Source organism: Podarcis raffonei, chromosome 15, assembly GCF_027172205.1.
Source record: "Podarcis raffonei isolate rPodRaf1 chromosome 15, rPodRaf1.pri, whole genome shotgun sequence".
Taxonomy (NCBI): domain Eukaryota; kingdom Metazoa; phylum Chordata; class Lepidosauria; order Squamata; family Lacertidae; genus Podarcis; species Podarcis raffonei.
Genome location: NC_070616.1, coordinates 22,366,691 through 22,390,537, shown reverse-complemented (window position 1 = coordinate 22,390,537; position 23,847 = coordinate 22,366,691). Strand labels below are relative to the sequence as shown.

Genomic DNA, 23,847 nt, shown 5'->3' with positions numbered 1-23,847 from the left:
AAAAGTCTTTATTGAAGTTCAGTCTCATCTCCAGACGCGCAGCGCGCAACGCTACATCTATCCATCAGACCTTAGAAGTCCCATCTGAATCTCCTCCCCCCTGACACCAGCTTAAGATTCTAGCCTTACTCCACCTCTTCCTCTGTTCCTTCTTTCTCTGGGTCTTTCTGCTAGTCGGAGTCTCAGCCCTCCGAGATTCTTCTGACGCTGATTCTCCCGACTCCTCCCCCCCTCTCTTTCGGGCTTTAGGACCTGGCTCCCAATCCGGGTTTTCTGCTGTCCCGCGCTCCTCCACATTTGAACTTGGCGCGCGCGCGCAGCCTCCCACTTTCCTTCTGACCGTTACACTTGTGTCACTGCTCCCCCTTTCGGGGAGGCTAGCTGGACCTGGCCTTCCCTCCGTCTCCCCACTCCCCGATGGAGGAGAAGCTGGTCCTGACTCACGTGACTCTTCCCCCCCACTGTGCTCTGGCGGGGGAACTGGCCCTACTCCTCCGCTACTCCTTTGGGACTCCCCTCTGGTTCCTTGTTTATGGATCGTCCCTCCTGGGATTCGCCTCGCCCTTACCATAGGCGCCCCCTCCTGGGAATCTTCTGATTCGATGGAGAAGCTCATGGAATCTCTCGGTCCACTGTCATATTCCCCTACGCTCCCCTCTGATTCCTCTCCTCCGCTCTCTATTTGCTCTCTCCCCTGCTCTTCTGCTCCTGAGCCTCTGACAATATTTTTTTAAAGTAAGATTTGGTTGCCAGTCTGGTCAGCGTCTATAGATAGCATTGTTTGTTTATTATATCAATTTGTGGGCTGCTTTTCCACATAAATGTGCCGAAGGAGACTCATAAGAGCATAAGAAGAGTGATGCTTGAGGAGACCAGGCTAATTGAGTAATCAAGTGCCTCTAGGAAGCCTGCAAGTGGGACCTGAGCGCAGCAGGGTCTTTCCCCACTTTCGATTCCCAGAAACTGGCATTAATAGGCTGCCAAGAGTGGAGTCGAGATATTGTAACATTGGAAATTCATCATAAAATAAACTATCTTTCAGTAAAACGTATTACTTAGTTAACATTTATAGGCCAGATTCTGTATATGACAAATCCTTTCTGTGCAATGGGATATTCATGGAATGGAAGGGGAATTCATGGAATGAAATCTTGTGCAATCAGCAAAATGTCTTAGGCCAGCTCTGTCCTTGTCACTAATCATACCCACCCACCTTTCCTCCTCCCCCCCTCCAGTGCCAGACCCTCCCCGACATCTTCAGTTGTTGCTGAAGAGAGAAGCTGAAGGCGTTGTGGTTTGCCAGTGGGCACCACCAGCGAATGCCCACGGCCTGATCAGAGAATATGTTGTAAGTATTAACTGGACTGATGCTGTACTGAGGGGGAGCCTTGGAGAAATGTGTGTGCTCACAAAAGTATTTCTGTACTTTCTATATCATAAAATACCGGGGCAGTGTGCAGCAGCAGTGAGACATAAAAGCATAATTAAAAACAATACATGTAGGAAAATGATAATCAGGTAATTTGGCCCTCTTTGGATCTGGCTGAACTGGCCAGTGGGGAGTTGGGGAGAACAGCCCAGGCAGCTCAGACTGGAAGTTTCGCTTACACCCAGTCTTGAACAAGTGGGTCTGCTGATGCTTTGCTATAGCTGCAAACCAGGACTGCTCCTCCCTCTTCTCTGCCATACCAGGTGGAATACAGCAGAGCTGGTTCCAAGGAATGGTCGTCTGTGAGAGCCACCAGCAACTACTCGGAGATAGAGAGCCTGCAGGTCAACATGTTGTATACAGTCAGAGTGAGTATATATCTTGAAAGTGATTTGCCCCTTGCATAGGCAGGTGGGAAGTGGCCTTTATACCTAGGCAGGCTGTTGGACTTTTCAGCTCAGTATTCTCCACACTAGGTCAGCAGTGAAAGTCACAGGTGCACAGGCAACAACAGAGGTTTTGCTGGTGCTGGTAGGGTCCCTTCTCCTTCCGCCACCTGTAAAAAAGTAAAGGTAAAGGACCCCTGACAGTTAAGTCCAGTCGCAGACGACTCTGGGGTTGCGGCACTCATCTTGCTTTACTGGCCAAGGGAGCTGGCGTTTGTCCGCAGACAGTTTTTCTAGGTCATGTGGCCAGCATGACTAAGCCATGAAACCATAGCAGCACATGGAAATGCCGTTTACCTTCCCGCCAGAGAGGTTATCTACTTGCACTTTGACGTGCTAGGTTGGCAGGAGCAGGGACCGAGTAATGGGAACTCACCCTGTCACGGGGATTCGAACCGCCGACCTTCTGATCGGCAAGTCCTAGGCTCTGTGGTGTGGACCACAGCACCACCCTGTATCCCTGTTCAAATGAGACTTGAAATGGGACTTCTATTCTGGGGTGTGTGTGTGTTGCCGATAATAGTTTCTCTGGTTTGCAAAAGGTTGGCTGCTTCTGGTCTGCTGCGCAGAAGAGGGCAGCAGCCTGATAGTTGTTGCCCCAGAGCTCAGGAGTAGCTCTGATCTGGTGAAGCTGTGTGTGTGTGTAGGAGGGAAACTCGGCTCACAGGCCAGGCTTGGCCTGTGGAGCTTATATTTTCAAAACTATGTCTACCTGTCAATCAGCTGGTGTCATTTCAGTGGGCAGCTGGCATCAGCTGATGGGTGGGGCGTAATTCTGTGTTGGTGCTGCACTGTTCTGACCATTGGCACGTCTAGTTCTGGTGTGCAGAACTTGCAACCCCCCAGATGGCGTTGGAGCACGCATTTCATCCAGCAACATCTGGAGGGTTACAGGTACCCAGTAACCCTTGGTCTAGATCCATGGCTAGCAGTGGGACCCAGACAGGTACCATATTTTTCTCTCTATAAGACGCACTTTTCCCCTCCTAAAAAGTAATTGGAAATGTGTGTGCTTCTTACGGAGCGAATGCAGGCTGCGCAGCTTTCGCTGAAGCCAGGAGAGCAAGAGGGATTGGTCTCTCTTGGTCTCCTGGCTTCAGGGATAGCCGCCTGAAGCCTCCTGAGCGATCGATCCCTCTTGTTCTCCTGGCTTCGCTTCGCTGGAGAGGCGCTGCGCAGCTCTCCCTCTCTGCGCAGCACCCCTTCAGAGAAGCAGGAGGAGAAACGGAGCCCCTTCCATTTCTCCTCCCGCTTTGCTGGAGAGGCGCTAAGCAGAGAGGGAGAGAACATTTTTTTCTTGTTCTCCTCCTCTAAAACTAGGTGCGTCTTATGGCCGGGTACGTCTTATAGAGCGAAAAATACGGTATTTCCCAGCCCTGCCTTGGGAGAACAGAGTTTAAACAATGGGATGTTCTGCATGTAAAGTGGGTGCTCTAGCAGTGAGCTGTAGCCTCTCCTTATACCTGCTGCCTTCCTTCAACATGGTCAACATGTTGCTGAAGGGGGTAGGTGGGCATCATGGTCTCCCTTTGCACCACCAGCCTGCCCAAAATATGTCTTGAGTGCCTGACAGCTGCATAACAAAGATCTGCGTGCCCCACTCTTTGAAAAGCAGCCCCCAACGCAGCTCAGTAAACTGCATTTGAAACTCTCCTGAACATCAGAGACAGTCTGTGATGGCAGCAGCAGAAGCTTCTCTGTTCCTTTTTGCTCCTTTGAGTCCTGCGTGAAACCAGGGATTGCCAAAGGGATGGAGAGCAGGTGGGAGGAGGTGATGATGCTGAGTAAGGGTTAGAGAAGTGGCCTTGCTGTAGCTGCCGTCAGGACCCCTGGCTACTACTGGCACCTGGAGGCTTCTTGCTTCCCAGAACCTCATTTTCAGGCTCCCAAGTCTGCAGAGGAACAGAAGCAAGGCACTTACACACCATTTCCCCATCAGCTGTCGCCTGAAAACCTGCTTTGTTTTCATTAAAAAGTCAAACAGCATGCCTTCTTGCATATTAACTAGCCTTCTCATTTGCAAAGGTTGCTGCGGTAACTAGCCGTGGAGTGGGAAACTGGAGTGATTCCAAATCCATACGAACCGTAAAAGGCAAAGGTAAACTATTAACTAATTAATTTCTTTTACCTCTTGTTTTGTTTTGCTGCACCAGGAAGCAGACCAGAGAGAGCAAAAAACCCAAAACCTAAATCTATAAATGAGTCTGAGCCGTCTCACATTTTGTTATTTTAATATTAATATATTCACTGGCAGCCTTGGGACATTCATTATGTTCCTCTCGCTCTCTTCTCTAGGCTGTTCAGTGTGCCAATTACAAATCCATCTATAGTAGCTAATGACTTGCACATATTGTAAATATTAATCACTTGCTACATTAAACAGCTATGCTTTTTCCCAAACTTAACCATTCCCTACTAACAATCCTTTTTTTTTTTGACCCTCCAGCTGTTAACGGACTACAATCCCATCATCTCCAACCACCATGGTAAATGATCAGGATGATGGATATTGTAGTCCAGCGACATCTGGAGCAGTGTCAAGGTGGTGAAATCTGGGCTAAATGATCAGGAATGGTACTGTGAGAATGGGCCTTTTCCTCCCACCAGCTCATCCCCTCTTGCCTATAAATTATGCCCCCCTACACACACACACACACACACACACACACACACACACACACAAGCTTACTTGGGATGCCTGTAGCAACATTCATCCTAACCCTAGAGCAGGGATGGGGAACTTGTTGCTGCACTGCAACATCCATAATCTCTGATTGTTGGCCATTCTGCCTGGGACTGATGCAAGTGGGAGTCCCCATAGCATCAGAGGTGCAGGTACTTGGTTTCAACTGTTAGTTTAAGAGGATTGACTGTAATTAATTCAGCACAGTCAAATCATACTCCTAATCATGGTTGGCATTGACTTTGCATGCAAGAGGGAGTGGGAATGTGAGACTTTACAGTCCATGTTTTGGGGACTGTAATGTATACATCAACCCCTATTTAAAAAGGAGTGGGTGGTGGTTGTTGTTATTTATTAAAGGCTGTTGAGGCCTACTTGTGGGTCACAATCTACCGGTTCATTACTAGTGTCCAGATACATTCACTGTGATGGACTGGCAGAGTAAGCTGAAAACACAAAAAGAGAATTTTCCAGTGGAATTTTGCAGATTTCAGTTTAGTGGCTGATGCCAGTTTCCTCTGTTTCCTCTCTGCCTTAGTTATTCCACCACCTACGATCCATATTGATAGCTACACTGAAAACTCCATAAGCTTCACCCTCAAAATGGAAGCTAACATTCAGGTAATAAAAAATCGTGGCTGAAAAGCCCAGCTCAAATACACCACACAAAAGAACATTTTGTGAACTGACGTATAAATGCTGTGCTTTGGAAAGGTTTTCTAAGGTGGTGCGGTGATGGATTGGGAGCAGGTGTTGGGAGGGAGGCAAATAAACCATAATCGTGATGCCATTAGGGGTTTGCAATTCCTAGGCAAACAGAAGTTTTAATTATGCTAACTCTGAATCTTAAACATAATAAAATTCCTGGTATTGGTATCCATTTTGTCTGACTGAGCCTTTTTTGGGAGGTGCAAAGATAATAGAGTATATTTCTGCCTTGCACTTAATCAGTCTTAATTTAGTTAACAATGATCCATTATGTTTCTGTTGCACCAAGTTCCTTAGAGAGCTGCCTTTCAAAACCAAAGATGGGGAGGAGAATCAGAGCAGATTATTTCATAATTATTCTCATTCCTGAACGACTGGCCAAGTTGACATACATAGGAGTGATCAGTCAGTTACAAGGAGCTTTTGGTACTTCAAACTCGCCATTTAGAACACATGCACTTGCTTACTTCTTTGTCCTATGCATTCTCTGCTGCCGCCTGACAGGTGAACGGTTACGTTGTGAAAATCTTCTGGACTTTTGACACCCACAGACAAGAAAAAATATCCTTGCTCATTGATGGGGGAAAGTCGGCACAAACTGGTAAGCCTCACCAGAATGTTCATTTCATCTGGCAGCATCTAATGGAGGATTGCCACTGATAAGCAGGGCCAGTCCTATCGTTGGACAGGGGTGAGGCAGTGGGTGGTGCTTGTGGGCAGGAAGGTGTTGGAGAACAATGCTTGCTCTGTGTGTCACATGGCTTGCTGCCCACTACCTAAGCTTGCTGAATGTGGAAAAAAGATTCATTTACTAGTCTAGTGAACTTCTTGTACAAGGAATGTACAGGGGTGGTGAAGGCACTGCCTTGTACTTCACCCTAGTATTTTGGGCTGGCCCTCTGGATTCTCCCTAGGCGACTCACCTGGGAACAGCAGAAATGTTAAGTGTTCAGAAAGCTGGTGAGCAACACCACCCTACCTGAACCTACTGCTACTGGGCCCACATGACCACTAAATCAGGTTCCCTTTTTTAAAACAAGCAAGCAAAACCCTTTGCAACCTGGAAATGGGCTGCCAGGGAGATTGTTTTGACTCGGCCCTAGACAAGCCTTATTTTGGGAGGGTGCTCCACATCCCTGCTTAGCCCAATCGTTTTCTCCACCCTCCACAGTGAGTAACTTGACTGCTCAGACACAGTACGAGATTTCTGCATGGGCCAAGACGGAGCTGGGGGACAGCCCTCTGTCTTTTGCCCACGTGGTGACCAGCGGCACAAGACCGCCCCCTCCTAGTCTGAAAGCTAAAGCTGTGAATCAGACAGCGGTGGAGTGCAACTGGACTGGCCCCAAGAACGTGGTAAGGGTTCCGTTCTTTTTCTTCTTGTGGAAAGAGCCCCCAGACAGAGCAGAAGAGCCTGTCCTCTTTCTAAATGTCTGCCTGCCATTCACATGTAATTTTTGCAATTGGTCCCAGATAGCAGAATCCTGTGTTCAGGATGCCACATAGCCCAGCTGTTAAAGACAACTGTTTTTCATCAAAAAGGGGCAAGCTTATTGTTTTCCTATTTTCAGGGTGTATATCCCATCCAAAGCTGGTGTGGTAGGCCATTTATTTGTTGCTTATTAAAAAAAATGTATCAAAGAAAATAAGAATTATGAATGCGTACAAAGCACAAAATTTAAAACACAGTATAAAAAAGAAATTTAACTAAAAGTGTTCATCTTGCAATAACATTAAAAGGAGAAATCCCACCTTACTAAAGTTGAACATCAATACAGGCTTGCGGATAATCATACCCTACGTCCCCAATTAAGACCTAATAAGGAACATCTTTGTCTGGTGCCTGGAAGTTGGTAGCAGTGGCACCAGGTGTCTCTTTCTGGGGAGAGTGTTGCACGGTTTGGGAGCCACCACTGAAAAGGCCCGTTCTCATGTTGCCACCTTCCACTCCTCCTTTGGAGGAGGGCCTCAAATGATGAACGTAGGATTTCCAGGTTTGTGGTACTTAAGTTAGTGAGTTGCTCAGAGCCATCCAATGAGCTTTATAACTCAGTTTTGAACCTAAGTCTCCCATGCTAATAATAATAATAATAATAATAATAATAATAATAATAATATACCCTGCCCATCTGGCTGGGTTTCCCCAGCTACTCTGGGCAGCTCCCAATCGAATATTAAAAACACAATACAGCATTAAACATTAAAAACTTCCCTAAATAGGGCTGCCTTCAGATGTCTTTTAAAAGTAGGATAGTTGCTTATTTCCTTGGCATCTAATGAGAGGGCGTTCCACTGGGCAGGCGCCTCTACCAAGAAGGCCCTCTGCCTGGTTCTCTGTAACTTCACTTCTTGCAGTGAGGGAACCGCCAGAAGGCCCTTGGCGCTGGATCTCAGTGTCCGGGCTGAACGATGGGGGTGGAGATGCTCGTTCAGGTATACAGGACCGAGGCCATTTAGGACTTTAAAGGTCAGCACCAACACTTTTAATTGTGCTAGGAAATGTACTGGGAGCTAATGCAGGTCTCTCAGGACCGGTATTATATGGTCCAAATTGTAGAGATTGGCTGTGAGAGATGAGGCTTTCAGTAAATATCTGTTTAGTGTAAAATCCACTTGCTTGGATGTGCATTTGGTCCAGAGTTAATAGCTGGCAACCAGAAAAGCCTTTATAGTCTTGAAGATGCAGTCTTAGTCGTCGAACAAATTGGCTCCCGAACGTCGCAAACCCAGAAGTGAGTGTTCAGGTTTGCGAATGTTTTTTGGGAAGCCGACGTCCAATGCGGCTTCCGCTTGGCTGCAGGAAGCTGTGCCTTGGTTTTTGAACCATTTTGGGAGTTGAACGGACTATCAGAATGGATTAAATTCGAGAACCAAGGTATGACTGTAATTCATTCCTTTTTAAACTTCAGGAATCAGTTCAGTTTGCCACGAAGACCACTGCAACTGTGGATGGCTACATTTATTTATTTTTTAATCGGTTGGAAAATTAATTGGATTTGTTTGCAAGATTTTAGGGTGGGGAAAGAGTTTCAACACGCTTTTCTTGCTTGCATCTCCCCCCCCCCCCCGCACCCTTCCTTTGGCAGGTATATGGCATATTTTATGCTACATCTTTCCTGGAGCTCTACAGGAATCCTAACAATGCCACCACTACACTGCACAACATTACAGTCATTGTCAACAGAGATGAGCAATACTTATTTCTGGTAAGGAGTGCATCGTTCATCTTCTCCCCCTCCCCGCTCCTGCAAACGAACGCAACTTGGGCTTTTTCAATATCAAAAGAGGACAACTGGTTAGGGAAGGGCCATAGATCAGGGGCAGAGGCTCTGCTTGGCACGTAGAAGGTTCCCACTCTGATCCCTGACATCCTATTCTACGACTTTGAGGAAGCTGCCGGAACCACAAGGCAGATTATAAATGGCACAAAGAACAATACATTATTCTCAGGGTTGCGGCTTATTCTCTTAAGAGCTAGCAGCCTTGTACCCATTTAAGGTGTTCTAGTGTAAGCTCATAGGGGCAGGTCACCTGTATATTTTTGCTTGGGCAACTCTAACATGTGCCATGTACACTGCAAGCATGAGCATGCCTTTGGTGTCTTGGGAAGAGCTCTTCTGAATAGGTTCCTTTTCTTTGTGAGATAAAAGTTCCTAAACGAGAACAGCAGGGTCTTCTCTGTTGGGACACCGACACACATGTTGTGGGATTTCCTGCCCATTGTCATCACTTTTTCAGCGTCAGATAAAAACCTTCCTATGTGAGGATGCTTTTCAAGTAGCTGGATTTTAAGGCTGAACTGAATTTCTTCCAGCAAACGTTTTGCTTTTTTGTGTGTGGGGGGGGGGATTGCTGTTTCACCTCTGCATGCAGACTCGATTGGCTACGGTGCCCTTTATGGTCTGAAAGATGTTTGTTCCCCCTACTCGGTGCTGCCATCGTATGGAAGTGTTATCCAGCTTGGTGCCCTCCAGCTGCTGAACTCCTAACTCGTATCAGTCCCAGCAGCATGGCTGATGGCCAGGGATGATATGGGGTGTAGCCCAGCAACACCAGGAGGGTACCAGGTCAGCTGCACTTGCCATAAAGCCATTCAGATTTGGTTTCAATCTTGTTTCCAGACATACGTTCATTTCTGACACATTCCTTGTGAATGTATCTTAACAGGAAGACCTCGGATTTGGTTCAAACAGGCAGCCAGTGCAAGATCCTTAAGTGCTGCAGATGGGAAGCTCTGTGAGCAGCCGGTCTGCTGCTTTGTGCGCTAGTTCCATGCTCAACATAGCCATTTTGCTGAAATGGCCTTGTAGCAAAATACAGAGACGTGCATTTAAAGCACTTCCCATAATCCCTGGCCACTGGTCCGGCTAGCTAGAGATGACGGGAGTCGTGGTCCAAAAACAGCTGGAGACCCAAGTTTTGGGAAGCACTGATTTGAAATAACCTTCCCGGAGTCAAGTAATCTTTATTGAATCAAGCGGCTATGGTTACTCTGTTGAGTTGTGGGTTATAAAAGTAGGCGGGGGACATGCTAGAAAACTGTATAACCGACTAACAACTGCTGACCTCCTTAAGGTACGTGTGATATCCCCATACCAAGGGCCGCCTTCCGATTACATCGTTGTGAAGATGATTCCTGACAGTCGCCTCCCCCCTCGGCACCTTCACTCTGTGCACCTGGCAAAAACCTTTGCGGTTATCAAGTGGGAGTCTCCTTACGATTCTCCTGACCAAGATATGGTGAGATTGTTGCTGTTGTTGTTGTTTTATTATTATTATATTGGGAAAGGATAGAGATAGAACACAAGCTAAATAAATGCCACCCAGTTCCACCAAACTTTTTCTAAGAGATGGGCTTTGGAGAGTGCTGGGTGGGGAGATCGCATTCTAGGCTAGCTATGCTGCTCTCCTTAAGCAAAGGCCAAATCCTCTTGATGCTTCAGCTTGCCTTTAGCATTTCAGACACTTAACAGGAGAAGTGGGGTGTTGTGGGAGAAGGAGCAACTCACCATTCTGCTCCCTTCAGTTGTATGCTGTAGCAGTGAAAGATTTAATAAAGAAAACAGACCGGATCTACAAGGTGAAAACTCGCAACAGCACCGTGGAGTATACCATCAAGAAGTTGGAACCCGGTGGCAAGTACCATATCATCGTCCAGCTGGGAAACATGAGCAAAGAGGCCAGTTTGAAACTTAACACAGGTAAGGAATGTCCGAGAAAAAGTAGTGGAATAAGAGGAAAAAGCCTCCATTCCTGTTGTCACAAACCTGGGCGTGTCTTACTCCTGTGCACTTGTAATGGTCTGCTTTTTATCTTTCAATAAAGAAGAAAGCAAAGCAAAACCTAGGCATTTAAGCCCTATTGAACTCAATAGGGCTTGGCTCTGAGTAGACACACATTGGAATCCAGTGCATATTGCATTCTCTATAGGCATTTCAAAGAACTGAGCGAGACTGGTGGACAGATTGCTACTTACCTATATGTTTCCCTTCTTTCTTTGCAGTTTCCCTGGCTGCACCAGATGCCTTAAAGATTATAGCAGAAAACGACCACATCTTGTTGTTTTGGAAGAGTTTAGCCTTAAAAGAAAGTCATTTTAGTGAAAGCCGGGTAAGTTGCTATTGGAAGATTGGGAGCAACTCAGCTTGCTGAGAGAGGTTTCCATGGGCTGAGACAGATAAAGGCATCTCCAGCTTTCCAGACTGTCCCTGGACCTTTTTCTCTATGCTGACTTCTCTCTATCTCTTTGATGTTTAGACTGATAAGTCTTAGGTTGCATCCTGCTTACAACTTCCTGCTCTTCCTCACACACTTTCTCTGGGCCTGGAGGTGAGAGGTCATCTTGGATATATCAGTGCACAGTGGTACCTCGGGTTACATACGCTTCAGGTTACAGACTCTGCTAACCCAGAAATAGTACCTTGGGTTAAGAACTTTGCTTCAGGATGAGAACAGAAATCGTGCTCTGGCGGCACGGCGGCAGCAGGAGGCCCCATTAGCTAAAGTGGTGCTTCAGGTTAAGAATAGACCTCCGGAACGAATTAAGTACTTAACCCAAGGTACCACTGTATAGAGAACAAAGGGGCAAGCATGTCTTCTTTGCTTCTCTAACTTAGATAGCTAGCACTGCAGAACTCTTTCATATCAATAATGTACTTCATTTATTAAACAGAAGCTTTGTTATTTTACACCATGTCTCAGTTTGAATACCTTTCAACTGAGGGTGTGTTCCAAGCAAGGATTCACTTAACTAAGCTAACCTCCGCTGCTGCATATTAACTCTACATGCTAGCAGTTATAACCACACTCGGAGTGCCATGCAAAAAAAATCAAATATCTTTAATACGGTCAATGACCAGAAAGCAATTTATAAAAAATATGACATTAAAAGTAGTATTGTGCTACAAATAACAGTAGAAATATGGCCAATTCACAGAATTGGTGCTTATATTTATGACCAGGTTTCGACTTTTAAGGTTTTAAAATTCAATTCAGGTGTCACTACTGTTTGTTATCGTTCCTTCAATGTTTATAATTTGGACTCCGTTGTTGACATCATTGCTCGTCTTATTCTTGTTGCAATGGGAGTGCCATGCTTTTTTTAACCACTCATTCTTTCTTGATTTGATTGACACCCTGCCCTTCTGCAAGTCCCGAGGGCAGCTTAGGGAAAGCTAAAAAAACACAAAATGGTAAAAGGAAAGACATTCACCGTGTGAAAGCAGTATAGCGGCAAACAGCAAAATTGAGATGAGCACAAAACAGCATTTTAAAAAACGGACAGAAGATTGCAAAGCCTGCGAGAAAATACAAAAAGGTGTTTTCCCCAAGCCAAGTCCAAAACGTTCTAAGGCTCTATCAAGGGAACTGGCAGTCGAGTTCTCCTCCAGGATCAGGTCAAGGGCCCTTCTACTCCAGCATTCTGTTCTTGCAGTGGCCAACCTGTGTGCAAGCAGGACCTGAGCACAAGAGCCCTCTCCCTTCCTGTGGTTCCCAGAAACTGGTATTCAGAAGCATGACTGCCTCCAACTATGGAGCCAGATCATAGCCACCCTGGCTAGTAGCCACTGATAGCTGTATCCTCCATGAAAATTTGTCCAATGCCATTCAAGGAAACTGACCCCCTCCTTCTGTAATCCTCATAGAACTCTAGCCCAATGGTTGCCATTAATTTGACTCTGAATTGATTTTAGAATGAATTGAGCTGCCTTGCCCTCAGCTCTGGATGTCTTTTCCTGACTAAAATACGCCAGCAAGCTGTGGCCTGTGTTTTTCTATTGCACTAGCGACAGTCCTTCAATTAGAGTAGTGAGCTGGTGGTAGGGTAGCCCAGGTTGTGACTGCATCCTGGTTACCCTGTCCTGCACCCGGTTCCCAAGAGGGGAAGGCGGCAGGGAGCTCAGCGCTGTGCAGGCAGAGCAACAGAACCACCCCAGCCGCACCCACGCCAGGCTCTCTGCTGCCGTGCCCCTCTCACCTCCCAGTAACTGGCAGCAACATGCAGCATTGGGAAGACATCTTGGAGATCCAGGCCACAGGAAGGTTAGGCTGGCCTCAACCAGAGCCAGGGCTTTTTTGGCCTTGGCCCCGATCTGGTGGAATGCTCTGTCACAAGAGACTAGGGCCCTGCGGGACTTGACATCTTTCCGCAGGGCCTGCAAGACAGTGCTGTTCCACCAGGCCTTTGGCCAAGGCACAGCCTGACCCCCTCCTTCTGTAATCCTCATAGAACTCTAGCCCAATGGTTGCCATTAATTTGACTCTGAATTGATTTTAGATTGAATTGATTTTAGAATGTATTTCAATTAATTGATTGTGATTTTATATAAACTGTGTTATTTTTACTGTTGTTAGCCGCTCTGAGCTCGGATTCGGCTGGGGAGGGCGGGATATAAATAAATTATTATTATTATTATTATTATTATTATTATTATTAGGTCCATTCATTTCAGTGGACCTGCTCTGGGTAAAACTGATTTGGACACAACCCAATATTTCAATCTAGAACCAAATTACTTTGCTTTTTGTGTGTTTTGTGCTTACTTTCAGGGGTATGAAATACACATGTTCGACAGCGTGACAAATAGCACGTCATACCTGGGCAATACCACGGAGAACGTCTTCAAAGTCTCCAACCTGAAGATGGGGCATAATTACTCCTTCACGGTGCAAGCAAGGTGTCTTTACAGCGGGCAGGTGTGCGGGGAACCTGCAACACTACTTTACAACGAAGTGGGAAGCGGTAAGGAAAAGATCTCCCCCTCTGATTCACTTCTGCTTCCGTGTATTTTCTTTTCAACACTTGCCGTGTAAATGTTTGGAAGCCTGGAACATTGCGGCTATCAATGCAGATCTCCACGCGTTGCCCTTCAGCTAGATCTATCATCTTCTGTGCACGTTTATGGGCAAATTATCTTGAGTACTCCGGTGTCTTCTTTCGGAGCAACTTAAGTTGTGTTTTCTGTGAGCTGCCAATGTACGTAACAGGGCTTGCACCCTATTCTCTTGAAACTGAAGCACCTTGAGTTTTCAGAGTCCCTAATTGCTTAGCTTTGGAGCATACTGAACAACTCCTCCTTGGTTGTCTTCCCATATGCCTTCTCAAGAGTGACCCTAGGAGCCATTCCTCAGTGACTGACTCACCTCCTTCCATGTTAATTTGGTGGTTCTAGGATGCTGGAGAGAGAGACCCTGCTGCCAAAATAGTAACAGGTCCTTAACCCTGGACCACCACTGCACTGCTTCCAGCCAAATAATTATCAGGCTAGAAGGACACCTGCCTTCAACTGGCCCTGCCCAGGGTTTTAGCCTTCCAACTTTTCATAACCATAGCAGTATGTGGAACTTTATAGCAGCATAATATGACTTTATGGCAGTTGTTCTGATGACTTTGTTGCTGCTGTTGTTTGCTTTATTTATATGCTATTGTGTTTGATATTATAATGATTGCAACATTTGGTGTTTTTTTAAATAATGCTACTATAAAGTGTTGTGAGCTCAACATTTGTTGGAAAAGCAGAATACAAATATTAAATCAAACAGCTCCTGCATCATTCTGTGAAAATACAAAGTCTCGGTTCACATTATGGTGTAAACAAATGAAATGCAGGTTGCAAACAATGGCTTTCATTCCACTGATGCATTTCACAAAGCCTTACAAATCAGTTCCCCAGGCTTTTCAGATCTGATATTTTCTCAATCTCACTGGAAATCTATGTCCTAATACTGTTGTTAGAGTTCTGTTTACTAATACTGTAATAGCAGTTTATCTTTGTGAGATGCCCAGGGAGCAGGCATGTGATGCTCGTATTTGTGTTGGGTAGCCAACAAAATGAATCGCATTCTTTGTTTCTCCTTCTGCAGGCAGAGATCCTGCTGCATCCACCATGAGCAAGCCTACAGACGTGGCTGCCATTGTGGTGCCGATGTTATTCCTTTTGCTAGTGACAGTGGGCATAGGGTTCGTTGCCTTGTACATGAGGCACAGAAGACTTCAGAATAGCTTCACAGCCTTTGCAAACAGCCACTACAGCTCCCGACTGGGGTCAGCAATATTCTCATCAGGCGATGATTTAGGTGGGTGAAGCTGTTTTCCTAAGCCTTGGACAGGAGGACTTAAATGGGTGGAATCTCATGAGGACAACAATTGCATTAAGCTACAGAGGTTGAATGGGACGCGGGTAGTGCTGTGGGTTAAACCACAGAGCCTAGGGCTTGCCGATCAGAAGGTTGGCGGTTCGAACCCCCATGACGGGGTGAGCTCCCGTTGCTTGGTCCTTGCTCCTGCCAACCTAGCAGTTCGAAAGCACTTCAAAGTGCAAGTAGATAAATAGGTACCGCTCTGACGGGAAGGTAAACGGTGTTTCAGTGCGCTGCTCTGGTTCGCCAGAAGTGGCTTAGTCATGCTGGCCACATGACCCGGAAGCTGGCTCCCTCGGCCAATAAAGCGAGATGAGTGCCGCAACCCCAGAGTCGGTCACGACTGGACCTAATGGTCAGGGGTCCCTTTACCTTTACCACAGAGGTTGAGGGTGTTTTGGTAATTAGCCAAATTATTTCCATTGCAGCATTTACAGTTTGAGGGGGGCCCTCAAGGACCACCTCTCCCCATATGAACCAACCCAGACACAACAATTATTATCTGAGGCCCTCCTTCATGTGCCTCCTCCACAAAAAGTCTGGAGGGTGGCAACACGAAATCGGGCCTTATCTGTAGTGGCCTCCTGCTTCTGCTATGCTCTCTGCAGGAAGGCTCGCCTGGCACCTTCAATATATATATTTAGGTGCCACAGAAAGCAAAAACATTCCATTTCACCCATAATCTATGGTCTTTTAAACTGTTGGGGGGTATTATTTTTGTTACTATGTAACGTATTTTTGTGTTTTTATATTGTAAGCTGCTCTGCGATCCTCAGATGGTCCTCAGTATAGAAATTTGATAAATATTAATAATGATTAATAAACAATATTGATTGTAAGTTGCTATGGATTGCCTTGGGCAAGATAAAGCAACTAAGAAATTGCACTAGAGCTCTCATGCCGCTGGTCAGAGAACGTTGGATACAGCCCAGAGAGGCCAAAACATCTGCAATGGGAAATGTTGGGTTAAACATTAGGAGGAATTTCCCATTGGTACAACTGTTGAACAGGCAGGTTCGGAAAGCAAAGGACCATGTTGGCCAGCTCTCCTGGGATCCCGAAGCAGAGGATTCCTCACATTGACCGAGAGTTAGGCTGGGCGACCTTTGGTGTAATCTCCCAGTTCTCCGATTTCTTTCTGAAACTGATGTGTTTCATTCCCAGGAGACGAGGACGACGAAGCGCCGATGATCACAGGCTTTTCAGACGATGTCCCCATGGTGATAGCATGAAGAGCGTTTCTGACTCTGGAAACCAAAATGGTGTAAATATTTTATTTGATAAAAAAGGACAAAAAACACAGTCAACTGTTTATTTTAAAACAATATACAGTATATATATATATCTGCACTTTTGAGTTGCAATATGTTATTTTTGTATGGCCGGAAAAAAAGAAGAAGAAATAATTATTACACTTTGTAGTACACAGCTGTGAACTTTCAAAAAACCAGGTTGATTTAGTAACAATTTCTGTTTCTTTGTTTCCCTCCCATTTCCAACCTTTAATTTAGTCTTACAAGGCTGTGCTTGCTGGGCATGCTTTTAAGTCTGTGAGATAATTCTCTCCCCCACCCCCTCGTCCTTGTTGACTTTGACTCTGATCCTCTGAGAAGTTGTGCATAGTCAGAGAGAAACCGCTTGATGCTCCTTCCAGCTTTGACATGATACCATAGAGTTGGTTGTGAAGAATGGCAAAAGTTTGGCTGCCACCGACATGGAAGCACCGTATTCATCTCCCCCTCGTAATGTGTCATACTGGAAAGGCGTGTGACCTCTACCATCCCTTTCCCCATATCACTGGCCCCCACTGCGCTGGGATAGGGGCAGGTCACGAAGTGGGGAGTCCCAGCACTTGGGCTGCAGCATGCCACCTCGCCATTGCCCCTCTTTCCCCTACACAACTCAGTGGTTCACGGGCGCCACCTAGGATGCAGTAGCCGCTTGAGTTAGCCTTCTGTCATCACGCACATCGCACGGGCCGTTTGTCGGCTTCAGAGCTTGTTCCCCAGCCTGAACAACTTGGTTGTCGGAGGTAGGAATGCTTCTGAAGGCCAGTTGCTGGAAGCCACAGGAAGGGAGAGTACTCTTGTGCTCACATCCTGCTTACTGGTCTCCCCTAGTCATCTGGTTGGCCACCATGAGGACAGGGTGCTGGTTTTGATTGGTCACAGGCCTGATCCAGCAAGTTTCTGAAAGCCCACCTGCTCCTTGACACAGCTTCTGACCGTTTCCAATGCTTGGCCACCCAGAGCGTAATTGGGGAACCCTGCAGTGTTATGCAATCACATCATGCGTTTCCATTACTGCACATTACCAGGGAAGGGGGACGAACAGGGCTGTTTTCATAGCCCTGTTTCTAGTTTGAATGAAAGATATGGGGGCAAGGAAGGACTGCTGAGAGGTTCCTTTGTGGCCTTCGTTATATGGTAGTTATGCAACCGAAGTGGGTAAGGTGGGGCAACAACGATGTCTTGCCCATTCGCTATCTTAGGGCACACCCCTGCCCCCCAAATGCTGCTGCTACAAACCTCTCTTCATTTCCAGAGGTCTTGCATGAAATCCTTACCCAATCCCACGAGGCTAGCAACTAGCAGAACCACTTCTCTCAGGATCAGAGTCCAAACTAGCTTCTTTCTTTTTTCCTAAGAGAAAATTTTATTTTAATAAATTCAGGAAAATATAAATATATATCTATATCTATATATATATATATCTATGAAGAGAGAGAATCATTCCTGAAGGTTTTAACATTGGCTTAAAAAAATATTTGGATCTTGTTTTATATGAGATTTTTTCTTGTTCTGTTTTATTAATTTATTAGGAAATCTGCTTTTGGTCAGAGTTCCAGAATTCTCAGTCATGTTGCACACTTATTGTGTGAGGAGATGTGCCACTTTAACCTTTTGCAAAATAGTCGTTTCTTCCCTCCAACCCCTTATGTGTCTTGTAATTGAATCAGGTATTACTGCCATAGTAAAAGAAAAGAAAAAAACATTTTTATCTTTCAATACTTTTCCATGCTTTAGGAGAAAACAAAACAAAAAAAGTGGGGAGGGAGGTAGAGTGTGAGACTTGTTGATTTGTAAAACTGAGGGCTAAAATAGTTTCTGCAAAGCACTTAGTACACATTCACGGAAGCAAAAAATATATACATATCTAGGCGCACAAAGGTTCATTCACTGGTTAACTTTTCCGTTTGTGTGTTTTTAATGCAAGTGAAGATGATGAAGTCCTGAGTGCACCCCAGTGCAGAGGTAACAGCTCTTGCATGATGAGGATTCCCCATTCACTCTAATGGAAGGGGCAGTGTCCATGATAGACCACTTTCTGCAAGAAGAGCTGCCTGCTCCATGTAGGCCCTGTGCCTCCATATGCACTTGAGAAACTTCTGGATCAGGGTTAAACCCTCCCGCGTTTGTTTGTTTTTTACATTCAATGGGTATGGGAATTTGGGGGCCACCTGCCACCTGCTTGGATCATTCCCAATAAGTGGGGGTTGCATCCAATGCAACGATAAGCAACCTATTCCATTAGTTCAAGGGTTTACGTTTGCGCAATGAAACTTCCCTATGTGCCTTCCAAATCTGGGTTTCCCCTTCCAACCCTCTGGGGCAGATTCGAGGAGGGCACATTGCATGTGGGGGGGTTGGAATCCCCATGTGCAACTGTAAATCCTTGAGGACAAGGGCATTTGGGGCTGAGTAGGAGTTGCAGACTTAGCATAGCTATGCAACTTTGGCTCCAAAGCCAAATATCTGGTTCTCCTTGTCTTGTATTTGTGTGAGTTACAATGTGGATTCCATCATTAAAAAACAAAACCAGTAGGAAGAAGGTATTGCTTAAGAATTAGGTGCCCCGCACAAAGGCTGCTAAAATTACAGCTTCCCTGTGTCCGACAGGGTGCAAGCCCAGATGTGTGCCTGCTCAAACGTTTCCTCTCCTTGCCTATGTTGCGTGGCCCTGTTTGACCTTTGGTGCAGTTCGGACATTTCCAAAGTATCCCGTGTACTAGAGGACCAGGCCTGTTTTCTGTCCTTCTACTTTACGTCTAAGCCAGGGGCCAATTGCTGCCCTCTGGACCTCTCTATCTGGCCGTCAAGATTCTCTGCAGGCCTCCTAGTCAGCCACACCTCTGCACCCTCCTTGAGTGTTTTTGCCTGTCTTGAATGTGTCCTTAGCTCTGTTCATGCCACCTCCTTGCTTGGATGGAGGATAGAGACAGGTGTGCGTGGAAGGATGCAGGAGGGTAGCCTAAAATCTAGAGGTGGACTCTGCATTCATTGCTCTTCCCACTTCTTCCAGGCTGAAAACAGTTCCTCACTGCTGATCTAATTTTAATGCATGGTACAAGTGCTCCATGGGGCGGGGGGGGGGTGTGCCCACACATACAACATCCTGCGTCAAGTGGCTGTTCCCCCTTGTTCTTCTCTTTCCCCCCCTATCTTGGGGAATAAATAGTGTGATTTGGGCTGCCACATATGCAAGCATCCATGCTGAGCACCCACATTGCATGGATTATGTGCTATGGCGGGAAGCAGAAGTACGGGCTGGCTCTACCATTAGACAGAGGCTCTCACCACCCACTAAGTATTGAACAGTAGTTCTAAAAACTAGGATAAGGGGCAATGGGGTTTTTTTAAACCACCTGCTCTGCCAAAGCTCTTTTCAGCAGCCTAGGATAGGGGATTGCAAGAGTCCACAGCCCTGTTTTGCTGACATGGGTCGCACCTCCCCAAATTCTGCATATGCAAACCTAGTCGAGAAATTGCGAAGCTTCACATTTCTCAGATGCAAACATCCATACCGGTTTGAACCAAATATATATATACCATAGATTCTGGCGTATTAAGCGACTGGGCGTATAAGATGATCCCCGAATTTTTAGAGGATTTTCCGGGGTTTAAAAGTCGTCTTATCCGCCAGAATCTATGGTATATCTTTGCTGCATATAACTTAGTCTTCCTAGGGCTGGAGTGAATATCAAACTGGCCAAGCATGACTTGGATAAGCAATCTTAAACTATTCCCACCATGCCTTCTCCGTGACTGAATATTATTTCGCTGACAATGGTGGGCTTTCCCCCTCTGATTTTTGCTGTTTTGACCTTTTCTCCTTCTACGAAGAAACACCTAACGGTTACATTTCAGTAAGTGTGGGAAGTTTGCCAACGTTATACCTATACCTACAGATGTTCTTCCCTTTTCAAGTAAACTCAGCAATAGCAATCAGCTATCCTGATCTTGTGACTCGTTTGGTTGCTGTGTTTGAAATTGACCCCTCGTAGGTTATCTATAGGGACGCGGGTGGCGCTGTGGGTTAAAGCCTCAGCGCCTAGGACTTGCTGATCGAAAGGTCGGCGGTTCGAATCCCCGCGGCGGGGTGCGCTCCCGTTGCTCGGTCCCAGCGCCTGCCAACCTAGCAGTTCGAAAGCACCCCCGGGAACAAGTAGATAAATAGGGACCGCTTACTAGCGGGAAGGTAAACGGCGTTCCGTATGCTGCGCTGGCTCGCCAGATGCAGCTTGTCACGCTGGCCACATGACCTGGAAGTGTCTGCGGACAGCGCTGGCCCCCGGCCTACCGAGGAACCCTGAACCCAGTCACATATTTTGGAGATGCGTTGCAGAGATGATGCATTGGAAATAGGGTCTCGTTTCAAACCGGACGCTAGCAAGGGATGCCAAGAACTGTAATGGTCTTTTGTCCTATTGTCAGCATACCATAGCCTCAGCTGTAAAATAAGTTTGTGGTGGTATAAACTGGGTGTTGACACACATCCATCTCCTTTGAAGTGCAGGAGCTTCACATAATAGAGAGGCTTCGAGACATAGCTCTGGGATAGCTTAGCTGGTAGAGCGCGAGTTTCTTAATCTCAGGGCTGTTGGTTTGAGCCCCACGTAGGGCTAAAGATTTCTGTATTGCAGGGGGTTGGATTAAATGACCCTTGTGATCCCTTTCCAACTCTATGACTCTTATCTTAAAAATACATGATTTTTTTTTAATGTATTTTTTGCATAGCATGGAACAGCAGCTCGTTAAGTATAGCTCTGAAAGATGTGATTGTTTTTTGTTTAAAGAAATTGCGAGCACCACACATTTGGAATCTCTGTATATAATTTTGTGGCACCGTTAATAATAATAATGAATTGTGTTTATACCCCACCTTTTTCTCCAAGGAGCACAAGGTGGTCCTACATGGTTCTCCCCTCTTCTTATTTAATCCCCTCAACAACCTTGTGAGGTAGATTAGGCTGACAAGCAGTGACTAGCCAATGAGCTTCATGGCCAAGTGGGGATGTGAACCCTGGTCTCCCAAGTCCTTAGCCCAACACTCTAACCACAACAGCCACAACCCGCTGCTGAAATCTGACTTCCTAGCAGATTTCAAGCCTTAAAACAATTTCATGGCTGCTTGAGAACTTGACAATGTGCCTAATAGCTAGCGCAGTATTTTCTACACTGACTGGGAAGGACTCTTCAGAGTTTTTAGACTGGAGTCCCTCCAGAGATGCCATGGATTGAAGCGAAGTTTGGTTGGCCATTTTGGTAACAGAACTAGAACAGCCATTGGCCTGATCCAACAGGACTCTCCTTATTTCCTTATGATTCTTCAGCATAACGAGCTCTACCACTGACCCACAGCCCCTTCCTGAAGTTTAGGAGATCAATTTAGAATGCTGTGTGTGGCATTCAACTACGTTTTGCTACAGAATAGACCCGTTGGAGTCACTGGACCTGTTCGTTCATGTCACTGTGTGTCTTCACTGAGTAAAACAATACCCATTTCTTGGAAAGAGGAGTTTAGGGACAAGGGGGAAAACTTTTGCACAAGCCAAGGGAGGCTGGAGGAAGGAAAGTTACAAAGGATGCAATATTTAATCCAAGAATAGGAAAGTGCAGGAAGGGAAAAGCCAGTTAAAAAAATAATAATTCTTAATGTAACAGAGGAAGCAACGTCCCACACAGAAGGGACACTAAAGAGAAAAAGGAAATGAAGTTTAATAAGTGCATTTAATGTATAGTATCCCAATGCTGTACTGTTGGAGCTATGCTGGTACATCAGGCCTTTCAATTCCTCCCCCCCACAAAAAAAGAAGAAGAAATCTGTTCCAGAGTTTTCCCTGGCTAAGTTAGAGGCTGTCACTGCATCTTGTAGCAAATTTCACTATGCATCGCGTGAAGTCCTTCCGTAAGCCTCCCTATCTTTGACTTCATTGGATGACGACAGTTTTTTTGTGTTACAAAAGAGGGGGGGGGGAGAATGAGAATTCAGCAATTGTTAGGAGAGAGGCCAGCACAGGTAGCTTCATGAACCATTTTCAGCGTTTTGTCTATAAAGGACTGATGTTAGCGCATACTGATTTCTTGCCGCCTGATCCAGAGTCCTGTCTTCACCCAACACCAATAATCATTTTAGGTTTCATGGGATTTCACGGAGCTCACTTTCGACTGGGTTCCTCACGGCAGTCTTTTGAATTGTCTTGGTACTTGATTATATGTGATTCACCCTCCCCTTTGGTGTTCCTTTTCCATCGGTGGTTTCCACTAGGAATTATTATTACTTCTTTTTTGCACACTTTGGAATGAATTTCCTTTGTCTTTCAATGTCTGCCATCTTTCCCACTTGAGTAATAAAAACGTAAACTTGAGTCAATAAATAAAGTTGTTTGCAAAATAAAGAAGTATTGCTGATCTGACCTGTGTCCTGAGTTTAGTCGTAAATCTAAGGGAGCCACTGCTTGGGTTTTGCATGGAATTGAGACCTGTTTATTGAGTCCATCTCAGTAGAGAGAAACTGGGGGACAAATTTGACGTGCTGCAGGCACACAATGGAGAAGAGGAATCAAACACCTCATATGCATTCACCAATGTTTTATTTGGCTTGGATGCCTCAAAATAACAACAACAACAATTTATTTATTATTTATACCCTGCCCACCTGGCTGGGTTTCCCCAGCCACTCTGGGCGGCTTCCAACAAAATATTAAAATACAATAATTAATCAAATATTAAAAGCTTCCCTAAATAGCTCCCCTGGCTGGGCTTTGGGCTAAACTGCATTTTACACTACAGTTTTCTGCAGCACTTGCCCAGCAGCCCCTTGGATCTTGCAAAGCACCTTTAGAGTACTTGCAGAAGAGGAGATGGGCATGGAAGGGAGTGCTGAACCTCAGGTAATCTAATGTTTAATTGTTTTTTAATGGTTGGTCACAATCCTATGTTTTTAGCTCTTTTGTTTTAGCTGTGAGCTGCCTTGAGTCCATGTTAGAGAAAAAGGTGGGGTATAAATAAATAAATTGTTGTTATCATCATCATCATCATCATCATCATCATCAACAACTCTTGTACTTCATTGGGATGTGCTTTTTGTTTTGTTATTGTTCTTCATTAACATAAAATAAAACTACAAAAAACAGTTACAAAGCATAGGACTGGTACAGAGGCTGTACTTTCCAAATAAATAGCAGGTCATGTAGAAAAAAATAAAATATAAACGCATCATGACAGCCAAGTTTTCCAACTTGGTAGGGGAAGAGAGTTTTGTATACTAGAAATTGATGAAATCCCACTGAATGGTGCAGAAGGGTTCCAAGCCCCCATCATCCTTAGAAATATGCAATTTTGAGTTGTTTGCTCTGCAAGAGCTGAGCCCACTTATTCTTGGACCAAAAGAGGAGGTTTAAGTTCTGTTGTGTCCTATATTTGGGGGCCAAAGAAGTTCTCGCTGCAGCCTGCATCCATGTCGAAGCTCCTAAGATTGAAAAATGCATGACCCATGATGGGATGCAAATGGATTCGGATTGTCTTGGTTTAAGCTGAGCTATATTCCGGTAGTGCATTTGGCAAATATGGCTGGAGCAGAGCGATGCAGGATAAATTCATCTCGGAAGGCACACCTACCTAATTTGCGGTTTTCGAGCCAATTGAAATAGCTACCTTACA

At 45.6% G+C, this 23,847-nt stretch overlaps 1 protein-coding gene across 1 annotated transcript in view; it reads left to right on the top strand.

The window, feature by feature from the left end:
• The window catches only part of SORL1 (sortilin related receptor 1), a 109,161-nt gene extending 92,954 nt beyond the window's left edge, over nucleotides 1–16,207 (top strand). Inside the window, exons 36-48 of the mRNA XM_053366279.1 lie at nucleotides 1,236–1,348; nucleotides 1,693–1,797; nucleotides 3,901–3,973; nucleotides 5,097–5,179; nucleotides 5,771–5,867; nucleotides 6,438–6,622; nucleotides 8,353–8,472; nucleotides 9,842–10,006; nucleotides 10,293–10,467; nucleotides 10,770–10,876; nucleotides 13,316–13,508; nucleotides 14,630–14,842; nucleotides 16,070–16,207. Coding sequence (XP_053222254.1) covers nucleotides 1,236–1,348; nucleotides 1,693–1,797; nucleotides 3,901–3,973; nucleotides 5,097–5,179; nucleotides 5,771–5,867; nucleotides 6,438–6,622; nucleotides 8,353–8,472; nucleotides 9,842–10,006; nucleotides 10,293–10,467; nucleotides 10,770–10,876; nucleotides 13,316–13,508; nucleotides 14,630–14,842; nucleotides 16,070–16,137 — 1,697 coding nt within the window. The 3' untranslated portion in view covers nucleotides 16,138–16,207. The remainder of the gene's footprint in view (nucleotides 1–1,235; nucleotides 1,349–1,692; nucleotides 1,798–3,900; nucleotides 3,974–5,096; nucleotides 5,180–5,770; nucleotides 5,868–6,437; nucleotides 6,623–8,352; nucleotides 8,473–9,841; nucleotides 10,007–10,292; nucleotides 10,468–10,769; nucleotides 10,877–13,315; nucleotides 13,509–14,629; nucleotides 14,843–16,069) is intronic.
• The last annotated feature ends 7,640 nt before the right edge of the window (nucleotides 16,208–23,847 follow it).